This window comes from Aquarana catesbeiana, linkage group LG04 (genome assembly GCF_042186555.1).
Source record: "Aquarana catesbeiana isolate 2022-GZ linkage group LG04, ASM4218655v1, whole genome shotgun sequence".
NCBI classification, from domain to species: domain Eukaryota; kingdom Metazoa; phylum Chordata; class Amphibia; order Anura; family Ranidae; genus Aquarana; species Aquarana catesbeiana.
Genome location: NC_133327.1, coordinates 517707350 through 517719460, shown reverse-complemented (window position 1 = coordinate 517719460; position 12111 = coordinate 517707350). Strand labels below are relative to the sequence as shown.

The following is a 12111-nucleotide window of genomic DNA, read 5'->3' as shown; positions in this document are numbered from 1 at the left end:
ATGTATGTACAGAGATCAGTAGCTTAAGCTGAAATTTATACTGGTAACGAATCAAACGAGCGACTCATTCATTTTCAGATGATTGTGTCTGGGGTTTCAGTCAGCTAATATCTGAAGCCTAGCAGATTCTGCTTTGCTATAATTTTAGATAACCCATAGTCTTCTGGGATTACGTTTTGAAGTGTTAATCAATTACTGGAGACCTTATCTATTTTACAACCGTTTAATCTAGCTCATACTTAGATTTTAATGTATAAACTCCCAAAGACAGGTTGACAGGTGCAGCCAAAATTATTTTTATGATTGATAACTAAGAACAGTCTGTTTGGCTGTTCTATGGGTGGGCTGAGAGAAAGACTGGCGCTACACCTTTTGCTTTTTTATAAAGATGATACAAGTTAATAAACAACCCTTCACAATTTTTAGTCCATATGAATTATTATCCTTACTGATTGAGTCTTAAAAATGTGAGTCTGCTTTTAAATCAATCTGGTTATATTCTATGAGTGACTGATGTTAAATTAAAAGTGCTTCTACTATGGCTAGAAAAAAATGTTTTTTGTTTTTTATAGAAGTCCCGCAAAGAGAGGCACCATCCCCAGTTCTGACCACAACTCAGTCAATTGTTCCTACGACCACACCTACGACAACTCCAGAACCTACAACTCCACAGCCTACAACAACTCCAAAACCTACAACCACCCCCACTACTACTACCACCACAACTACTACTACTACAACAGCCAGGATGAGACCTCCACTGGTACGGGCAAGAGATACAGGTAGGTAGGTTGGAATATATTTATAAAATTATTTGACATAAGTTTAGTAGACAATTGTCTATTTTCTAAAAATAGTTCATAAATACTGTTTTTAATGTGGTCCTGCTTGCTGAGGTTTTCAGAAAGGTAATGTTCACTACACCAAAAATACAGAGACATAAAGGAAGCCTTCCATATATATGTGAAATATATCAACATATTATGCTGTAAGCAACCTTATTATTGAGGATTAGAGCGTATTAAAACCCCAAAACTAAATTGCAGCATATTATAGACTACCTGTTCTTAGTTGAAGTGGATGCATTACGTTTTTTCAGTTTTTTTTTACTTGAAAGTGGTAGTGAAGTCTCACCTTAAAAAAAAAAAGAACTGCCACCTGCAAAAGAAAAAAAAAAAAGGAAAACTGATGCAGCCACCACATCTAAGGACTGTTAGGTTGCAATATATTGTTTTTTAATTTGTGGATTTAGTTATACATTTAGGATAATGTTGAAATGCTACTCTCCACCTTGCAAGCTCCAAGACTGTTTTTCCATGTAATAAAGTTAAAACACTATCATTATGTTGCTGCATCATGTTAAGAAAAAATTCACTCTATGTTCAGTTCATAATTACCTGTGTACTGGAGGCAATTCATTGAAAACAAAAGGCTCTCCACAGTAGCAACCAGTACTCAAAGACCTGAGACAGCCCAAGGTGGTTGGCTGGGAGCTGATGAGCTGCAATTTGTTATTCATGGGGAGCAAAAAGTTTTTGTTTTTTACACAAAATAATGCTGTGAATTGCTTATGCTAACATATGCCAATATGCCTTATTGATATCAGTAATAATTCCACACTATGTTACTTATGAATACATTAAGTATAAACATATTCAGTACTGGAAGACTTGTAAGGATGGCACTATACATAGCAACAAACTGAAACCCCAATAATGGTAAAAGGTGAGGGTTATTCACTAAAACCAGAGCGTGCAAAATCAAATGCAACTCTGCATAGAAACCAATCAGTATCCAGGTTTTATTGCCAAAGCTTAATTAAACAAGCTGAAATTAGAAGCTAATTGGCTACCATACACAGCTGCACCAGATTCTGAGTGCACCAGTTTTAGTAAATCTACCCCACTGTCTGTTTTATACCAAAATACCCCCCTCTCATCAAGCATTGGCAGCTGTTAAGACCTCTTTAACAATTTCATATTTATTTAGTAAGATAGTAAAAAGTACTGTATAATATAAAATTAAAATAGATAAAGGACACACTATTCAATCATGTATATACAAATGTAAAAATTAGATGATTAGAACAGTCCACAAGTGATGTGAAAATAAATCCTGATGTCAATCTCCACCATCCACCACCGTAGTGATCTTAAATATCAGTGCCTTCACCAACAGCTGAAAGGCTTGCTTACCAACTCCTTTGTGTTTCCTCCAGACGGAGGAGATGCATCACCTGGAACCTGAGTGAGAAATATTCACATCTTATACGGTGCCAAGGGGTGATCTTGTTGAGAGACCATCTGCACCTGGATAAAGGCCTTGGCTGGGCTAAAGCCACAAGCGCTAACGAACCCTTGTAATGAGAGATTGATAGGAACTGGTAAGCGAGCCTTTCAGCTGTTGTTGGAGGCACTGATATTTAAGATCACTACAGTGGTGGATGGTGGAAATTGACATCAGGATTTATTTTCACATCACTTGTGGACTCTTCTAATGATCTAATTTTTACATTTGTATATACATGATTGAATAGCGTGACCTTTATCTATTTTATGTTTACCCACTGTGTATATGTCTCACAGAAGGTTTGCTGCTTACACTTTTCATTCAGAATATTTCTGGCTTCTAGCGTGTTTTTTTCACGTTTTTATAGCAATATAAAATGTACAGCAACTAATCACAGCTTGAGTTTTCAAGTAATTTGGTAACAGTAATCTGAAATTGTTTTTTAAGGATTACCACACATGGGGGTTATTTACTAAAGGCAAATCCACTTTGCACTACAAGTGCAAACTACAAGTGCAAAGTGCACTTGAAATTGCACTGAAAGTGCACTTGGAAGTGCAGTTGCTGTAGATCCAAGGGGGACATGCAAGGAAAATAAAAAACAGCATTTTAGCTTGCACGTGATTGGATGATAAAATCAGCAGAGCTTCCCCTCATTTCAGATCTACCCCCTGAGATTTACAGCGACTGCACTTCCAAGTGCACTTTCATTGCTCTTTCAAGTGCACTTTGCACTTGAAGTTTGCACTTGTTGTGCAAAGTGGATTTGTCCTTTGTAAATAACCCCCTTAGTGTGTCATACTGTATTTACACATTGCATTGCCTTGTTAAATAAATCTGTGATTCTTTTTCATAGGGTCACAATTATGTCGGACTATTTTCAGTTTATGGATTCATTTAAGGTTATTTTAAATATATTGCAAATTATTGATTCCTCATATTTTTTTTTTTAGCAGCAAGTAACATTCATCCAGCGTACTCATCAGTTGTTGCTGCTCAATCAAGTAAGTGTTTGATACAGGACAGCTTATCTTTGTACCCGAAATATTTAAATAAACTCTTTATAAAATTTTTGTGTTGGGAAATTTGTGAATTGCACTGATTTGTGTTAATATTTTAGGGCAACCCATGCCCGCTCCACAAGGAAGAGTTCCAAATCAAGGTATACCATTTCACATCTTGTTCTGAAATGTTAAAGTGAAACTGTACATGAACAACTAGATGCATAGTTGAAATACTTACAGTATATGTGTACTTGCCAAAGGATTTGTAATTCTGAAGTTTTGATTTTGTATTTGCATGTATTTACATACATTTTACAAACTACACAGCTAGGCAGAAAATGTGCACAGTTCGTGTTTAAAGTCCAATTCCAGGCTCTGTACTAACCCACACACAGAAATTACCCTCTTCCTCCTGAAGCCATCCACCAACCATACATGTTATGCTTTTATTTTAATATATGTAACTTTTTCTGATGGCCAGTCATGTGATGCATTGGGTCCCCTTATGAGCCAATATTCTCCATTAGGGGGCAGTCCTTGGAGATGAGAGAGCGGTTTAGTATCATCACATCATCACTGCTCTTTGACTAAATACACAATAAATGCTGAGTACCATGGGGACGCTTCCTAAGAGGGCATCTCCATGATTCCCCAACATTCATAGTAAAGTCCTCAATAAAGTATTTAGGTTGAGTGATGCTGGGCATCATTCAACCCAGAAGACTAAGGACATCTTCTGGCAGAATAGAAGTAGGGGCAGCAGTATTGCAGCCTGAGCTGCTTTGAATAACGTAATACTACTGGGAGACAATTTCTTTTTTTAAATATTTAGTCCAGAGTTAAGCCTGTCCCCATAGTTCATATTGAGCCTGTCCCAATAGAAAGGCTTAGGTCAGGCTGAATTTTCTCTTATTAACATACAATACAGAAGGCAAACTTCCAGATCTAAAAAGGGGTTAGGGCAGACAGTGTTCAAATTTAGTACAAGGTTCATTTCTGCAAAAACAGCTTCCCAACCGCCTCATGAACACAGTGAACTAAGATTTTTGAATCTTTAGGGCTCTTTCACACGGGACGCATCCATGATGATCCGCCCCGTGAACATCCGCTTGCTCAGCGGGGATCACTCCGCCGATCCCCGCTGAGCAGGAAGATGACAGGTCTGTCTCTGTGCATCGACGGACCTGTCAGAGCGCCGCTCTCCCCTATGGGGGATCGGATGATGACGGACCGTAGAGTCCGTCATCACCCGATCCGATCCGAAAACGGATGGAAAAGTAGGTTTTTCCTCCGTTACACTTTTTCGGATCGGAGCGGATCGGATGTCAGTGGACATGTCACCGCTGACATCCGAACCTCCATAGAGATCTATGGAGGGTCCGTTCAGGTCTGCCTAAAAAACTGACAGGCGGACCTGAACGGATCGTTCGTCTGAAAGAGGCCTTATTTAAGTTATGCTATTTCAGTGAGAACATGTTACAGATGTAAAGTAGGTTGTATCCCAATTTGGATGCATAAGAGAAAGCATACTTTAAGCATTTCAGTTTTCTTCTCCCACACCTCACTTTCACACTACTTACTTGAATAATAAATCAGCACCATCCCCCTGTCCAATGAGCAGGGAACTGATCCTGAAATAATATTGCTATAATGGGGAGCAGTAATGCTAAATCCAAAAGTAGCAGTATGATCTTACAAACTATCACAAATGTGGACAAGTTTACAAATCCTTAGGTAGGTAAACTATGAACATATACAGAGTTATTTCAATGTGTTTGCCTGTTTACCTGGAGTTCCACTTTAATGTATCCAAACTGAAATTGAGACCATTCAGTATTGTTCATTGCAAACTGTTTTTAAAGTTGTCAGGTCACCAGCTACTTATGCAAGCAGTCGACAAATAACGAGGAGTAATCCAGGTAAGAAAAACAATTAAAGCTTACACGTAGATATTCACCACCAAACTGTTCTAGAATATCTAATTGATAGTTATACAAGACCTAACTGCAGCAATCAACTAATATAGCTAAGTCACTCTTCCACCCCTATCACTCTATGATTGCACAAAGTACCACATTGAGTAATCCCTCTATGCTCTCATTCTGTCAGTGCATCTGTCTGCACATTGATTGGCTCTTACTGTTGCCCCTCCCTGTCACAGTCTGACTTTACAATGGATTGCAGGCAGTTCAGCTTTAAAGAGGTTGTAAACCCTATTTTTTTTTATTTTTTTTTTTAAATAACAAATGTATCATACTTACCTTCACTGTGCAGTTCGTTTTGCACAGTGTGGCCCCGAACTTTGTCTTCTGGGGTCCCCCGACGGCTCTCGCGGCTCCTCCTCGCATCAGTAAACCCTCTGGGAGACGCGCTGGCCCTGGGGGTTACCGTGCAGGCGTGCTTCTGAGTCCAGCATTTGCGTGTATAGACACAGAAAGCCGGACTCAGCGGACTCAGCCTCGCCCCCTGGCACCCACGTCATTGGATTTGATTGACAGCAGCGGGAGCCAATGGCTGAGGTGCTATCAATCTATCCAATCAAGAGCCGAGAACCCCGGGCAGAGAGGTACAGCACATCTCCGCCAAGGAAACGAACGGACTCAGGTGAGTAAAATGGGGGGGCTAGGGGGCCAGTCAGTGTCAGAAGTTTTTTCACCTTAATGCATAGGATACATTAAGGTGAAAAAAAACAAGGGTTTACAACCCCTTTAATATAAATGTAAACCCTTACAATGTTCTTTGCTTATATTCTCTGTTTTGGTCTGTCAAATATACAATGAAAATATATTGTTATATCTCTTAAATAAGTGCAATTAAATTACCTGTTGATTCTGCCAGAAAATCAAAAATGTAATCATTCTCCTACTAGTGATTAGTGATGAGGTTAAAGTTAGATACTACAGCCTTGAAGCAATTCCTTGAGATTCACAGTCCCAGGATATTTTTATTTATTTTTTTTAGATTTTGTGCAGATTTCCACTGCATGACCTTTAAACTAAGGCCAGCAAGCCTAAAAGAGCCAATAAAGGGGGCTTTTAAATTGTCCAGTTCCTCACTTTAAAATGTGGGGGGAGGGGGCACAGAGCAGCCATAGTGTCAGTATGAGAGTGCATAGGGAGAGATTAGAGTCAGTTAGGAAACAGTACTGATTCTGATTGCTAGCTCTTTAAGCAAATAACAATGTTGCTGTATTTTTTATTTATTTTTTGCTTTTATTATTGGGGGATTTTTGTTTTTCGTGTTATTGCGTGGTTGATTTGAGGTCACTATTAGCTGCTGTTTGTTATTGTTAGCAATTTTTTTTGTGCTGCAAGGTTTCCCTTTTCAAAAATGGACTTTTGTTTCTGGGGGCAGTATCTTTGGGTTCTAATTGTTAGGGATATATATATTTTTTTTTTTTTTTTTATGTTTAAATAGTACATGTTTTAATCAGTAGAAGGGTATAAAAGAGGGTACAGCATGAGTTAACAAATTGACATCATAATACATCACGTGACAACCTGCACATGTACAGTATAGAAAAGAGCAACTTGGAACAATACAAAACCATGTAGTCTCATGTGGTTCAATAAAGGTGTCTTGATTCAAAATGTTTACAAAAAGATGCATCAGGTTATGTCACATCATGGCACAATGGGGGTTATTTACAAAAGGTAAATCCACTTTGCACTACAAGTGCAAACTACAAGTGCAAAGTGCACTTGAAATCGCACTGAAAGTGCACTTAGAAGTGCAGTTGCTGTAAATCTGAGCGGTAGATCTAAAATGAGGGGAAGCTCTGCTGATTGTATTATCCAATCATGTGCAAGCTAAAATGCTGTTTTTTATTTTCTTTGCATGTCCCCCTCGGATCTACAGCGACTGCACTTCCAAGTGCACTTTCAGTGCAATTTCAAGTGCACTTTGTACTTGTAGTTTGCACTTGTAGGGCAAAGTGGCTTTGCCTTTCGTAAATAACCCCCAATGCCACACTATAAGTGTTGACCATAGATCAAGTAGCGCATGTTGAGCAGACAGAGCGTTCATTTACTACTGTCCATCTGCAAAAGCTGCCCTTTGTTCTCAGCATGCCTTTGCAAAATTTGTAAGAAAAAATAAATAAAATCTAGGTTCAAGAACAGTGTGCATCTAAATTGCTTTACATTATATCACTCACATTCAATGCACCCTCTAGCTGCATAGACAAAATAAAAGTTGTACAAAGCAGAGAAGAAGGTGCTTCTAAGTGCAGTAATAAAACACTTTAATGACAAGGAAGGGTTAAAACACTTACACGATGGGAGTAAAGAAAAGGCATATAAATCATTGAGCAGAATTGAGCATTGGGCATTGAGCATTGGGTCCTCACACAGAAAGAACTGCAAGGCACGTAAACCAATATTGTGTGGGATGGAATTATATAAGGATTGAAGGTCCAAGGAGACCCAGATGTAGGAGGGTTCACATGTGTTCTAATAGGTACGTTCCATCTCTAATGTATGATTGCTGAGCCTGTGCCAGTGGTTGGAGGTATTGGGAGAACCCACTGGTTATACTGTCCATTGCGGCAACAATGGGTCGACCTGGGGGGTTGGTAAGGCTCTTATGCACCTTTGGGAGGTGGTAGAAATAGGGAGTGTGGTGGAATTCCGAAACATGTAACCGCCCACTCTGACGTCACTTCTTTTCTGAAGTGCTGCTGTGGTGCATTAATCACATTTCAAAAGCCAGTCATGGGCTGTTTGTTTAAGTCTTCTTGCTATCCAGAGCACCCTATTCTCCACTCTCCTAAAAATAAAAGCTGTACATACATTAGTTAGGCTTATTATCACTGATTAAAATTGTCCTGCTGTTGCACAATTCTACAGTGCTATGCCACCTATGCAGAGGCGGCTCTAGACTTTGTGAGGCCTTAGGCAAAACTTAGACATGAGGCCCCACTCACCCCCATAATGGGAAAAATAATTCAAGCGATAAAAAAATAACTATATCCCACCATAGCGCTGCCGGCTTGCCTCCTCTTCTTTCCTGCTGACTGCTGTGGGAGATCTTCAGAAAAAGGGGCTGGTAAATATGTAATTTACCAGCCCGTTCCTTTTCTAAATGAACACAGTGAGTGTGTGACTGTGTTTACTATGCTTCAGTTTATGAATTAACAGGAGCCTCTGTTTCATGTTCATTCATCTGCAGTGCACCTGAGGCCATAGAGAAAGGGACTAGGGAATCTGTGTCCTTAGTCCCTTTCCCTGTCTCTTAAAGTGAGACTTCAGGGGTCTGTTTAGACCCCTGATCTCACCAAAGAAACGAAAAAACTCTCACCAAAAAACATAAAAAAAGTAAAAAAATAATAAAACAAATGTGTACATGAGAGGGGTGCGGAGTGTATGGTGGGGGGTAGTATGACATGAGAGGGGTGTGGAGTGTATGGTGGTGGGTAGTATGACATGAGCGGGGTGTGGAGTGTATGGTGGTGGGTAGTATGACATGAGAGGGGTGCAGAGTGTATGGTGGTGGGTAGTATGACATGAGCGGGGTGTGGAGTGTATGGTGGTGGGTAGTATGACATGAGAGGGGTGCAGAGTGTATGGTGGGGGGTGGTATGTACATGAGAGGGGTGTTGAGTGTATGGTGGGGGGTAGTATGACACGAGAGGGGTGCGGAGTGTATAGTGGTGGGTAGTATGACATAAGAGGGGTGCGGAGTGTATAGTGGTGGGTAGTGTAACATTAAAGGGGTGCGGAGTGTATGGTGGGGGGTAGTATGACATGAGAGGGGTGCGGAGTGCATAGTGGTGGGTAGTATGACATGAGAGGGGTGCGGAGTGTATGGTGGGGGGTAGTATGACATGAGAGGGGTGGGGAGTGTATAGTGGTGGGTAGTATGACATGAGAGGGGTTCAGATTGTATGGTGGGGGGCGGTATGTATGTGAGAGGGGTGCGGAGTGTATGGTGGGAGTATTATGACATGAGAGGAGTGCGGAGTGTATAGTGGGGGGTAGTATGTACATGAGAGGAGTGTATGGTGGTGGGTTGTATAACATGAGAGGGGTGCGAAGTGTATAGTGGTGGGTATTATGACATGACAGGGGTGCGGAGTGTATAGTGGTGCGTAGTATGACATGAGAGGGGTGCGGAGTGTAAAGTGGTGGGTAGTATGACATGAGAGGGGTGAGGAGTGTATGGTGGTGGGTAGTATGACATGAGAGGGGTGCGGAGTGTATGGTGGGGGGTAGTATAACATGAGAGGGGTGTGGAGTGTATAGTGGTGGGTAGTATGACATGAGAGGGGTGTGGGGTGAATGGTGGGGGGTAGTATGACATGAGAGGAGTGTGGAGTGTATGGTGGGGTGTAGTATGTACATGAGACGGGTGTGGAGTGTATGGTGGGGGGTAGTATGTACATGAGAGGGGTGCAGAGTGTATGGTGGGGGTAGTATGACATGAGATGAGTGCGGAGGGTATGGTGGGGGGTTGTATGACATGAGAGGGGTGCGGAGTGTATAGTGGTGGGTAGTATGACATGAGAGGGGGGTAGTATGACATGAGAGGGGTGCAGATTGTATGGTGGGGGGTGGTATGTATGTGAGAGGGGTGCGGAGTGTATGGTGGGAGTATTATGACATGAGAGGAGTGCAGAGTGTATAGTGGGGGGGTAGTATGTACATGAGAGGAGTGTATGGTGGGGGGTAGTATAACATGAGAGGGGTGCGGAGTGTATAGTGGTGGGTAGTATGACATAAGAGGGGTGTGGGGTGAATGGTGGGGGGTAGTATGAGATGAAAGGAGTGTGGAGTGTATGGTGGGGTGTAGTATGTACATGAGACGGGTGTGGAGTGTATGGTGGGGGGTAGTATGTACATGAGAGGGGTGCAGAGTGTATGGTGGGGGGTAGTATGACATGAGATGAGTGCGGAGGGTATGGTAGGGGGTAGTATGACATGAGAGGGGTGTGGAGTGTATAGTGGTGGGTAGTATGACATGAGAGGGGTGCGGAGTGTATAGTGGTGGGTAGTATAAGATGAGAGGGGTGCGGAGTGTATGGTGGGGGGGTAGTATGACATGAGAGGGGTGCGGAGTGCATAGTGGTGGGTAGTATGACATGAGAGGGGTGCGGAGTGTATGGTGGGGGGTAGTATGACATGAGAGGAGTGCGGAGTGTATGGTGGGGAGTAATATGTACAAGAGGGGGTGCTGAGTGTATGGTGGGGGGTAGTATGACATGAGAGGGGAGTGGAGTGTATAGTGGTGGGTAGTATGACATGAGAGGGGTGCAGATTGTATGGTGGGGGGTGGTATGTATGTGAGAGGGGTGCAGAGTGTATGGTGGGAGTATTATGACATGAGAGGAGTGCGGAGTGTATAGTGGGGGGGTAGTATGTACATGAGAGGAGTGTATGGTGGTGGGTTGTATAACATGAGAGGGGTGCGAAGTGTATAGTGGTGGGTATTATGACATGACAAGGGTGCGGAGTGTATAGTGGTGGGTAGTATGACATGAGAGGGGTGAGTGTAAAGTGGTGGGTAGTATGACATGAGAGGGGTGAGGAGTGTATGGTGGTGGGTAGTATGACATGAGAGGGGTGCGAAGTGTATAGTGGTGGGTAGTATGACATGAGAGGGGTGCGGAGTGTATGGTGGGGGGGTAGTATAACATGAGAGGGGTGCAGAGTGTATAGTGGTGGGTAGTATGACATGAGAGGGGTGTGGGGTGAATGGTGGGGGGTAGTATGACATGAGAGGAGTGTGGAGTGTATGGCGGGGTGTAGTATGTACATGAGACGGGTGTGGAGTGTATGGTGGGTGGTAGTATGTACATGAGAGGGGTGCAGAGTGTATGGTGGGGGGTAGTATGACATGAGATGAGTGCGGAGGGTATGGTGGGGGGTAGTATGACATGAGAGGGGTGCGGAGTGTATAGTGGTGGGTAGTATGAGATGAGAGGAGTGCAGAATGTATGGTGGGGGGTAGTATGCATGAGAGGAGTGTGGAGTGTATGGTGGGGGGTAGTATGTACATGAGAGGGGTGTGGAGTGTATAGTGGTGGGTAGTATGACATGAGAGGGGTGCGGAGTGTATGGTGGGGGGTAGTATGACATGAGAGGAGTGCAGAGTATATGGTGAGGGATAGTATGTACGTGAGAGGGGTGTGGAGTGTATGACGGTGGGTAGTATGTACATGAGAGGGGTGTGGAGTGTATGGTGGGGGGTAGTATGTACATGAGAGGGGTGCGGAGTGTATAGTGGGGGGTAGTATGTACATGAGAGGGGTGCGAAATGTATAGTGAGAGGTAGTATGTACATGATAGGGGTGCGGAGTGTATGGTGGGGGGTAGCATGACATGAGAGGGGTGCGGAGTGTATAGTGGGGGGTAGTATGTACAGTGAGGGAAAAAAGTATTTGATCCCCTGCTGATTTTGTATGTTTGCTCACTGACAAAGAGATGATCAGTCTATAATTTTAATGGTAGGTTTATTTTAACAGAATAACGACAAAAATATCCCAAAAAACGCATTTCAAAAAAGTTATAAATTGATTTGCATTTTAATGGGTGAAATTAGTATTAGATCCCCTATCAATCAGCTAGATTTCTGTCTCCCAGGCATCTTCTAACGAGCTGAGATATGGAGCAATCTCTTAAAGGGAGGCCTTCTAGTTTCAGCTTGTTGCCTGTACAAAAGAAACCTGTCCACAGAAGCAATCAATCAGATTCCAATCTCTCCACCATGGCCAAGACTAAAGAGCTGTCCAAGGATGTCAGGGACAAGATTGTAGACCTACACAAGGCTGGAATGGGCTACAAGACCATCGCCAAGCAGCTTGGTGAGAGGGTGACAACAG

The 12111-nt window shown here is 42.5% G+C and overlaps 1 protein-coding gene across 10 annotated transcripts in view; it reads left to right on the top strand.

Moving 5' to 3' along the window:
* Positions 1-12111, top strand: part of VIT (vitrin) — a 232706-nt gene that overhangs the window by 146779 nt on the left and 73816 nt on the right. For 7 of the 10 annotated variants that reach the window (XM_073627771.1, XM_073627769.1, XM_073627773.1 and 4 more), the window contains 4 exons: positions 573-782; positions 3243-3293; positions 3410-3451; positions 5156-5212. In XM_073627771.1, coding sequence (XP_073483872.1) covers positions 573-782; positions 3243-3293; positions 3410-3451; positions 5156-5212 — 360 coding nt within the window. The remainder of the gene's footprint in view (positions 1-572; positions 783-3242; positions 3294-3409; positions 3452-5155; positions 5213-12111) is intronic. The other 3 variants (XM_073627772.1, XM_073627776.1, XM_073627774.1) reach the window with 3 other exon arrangements.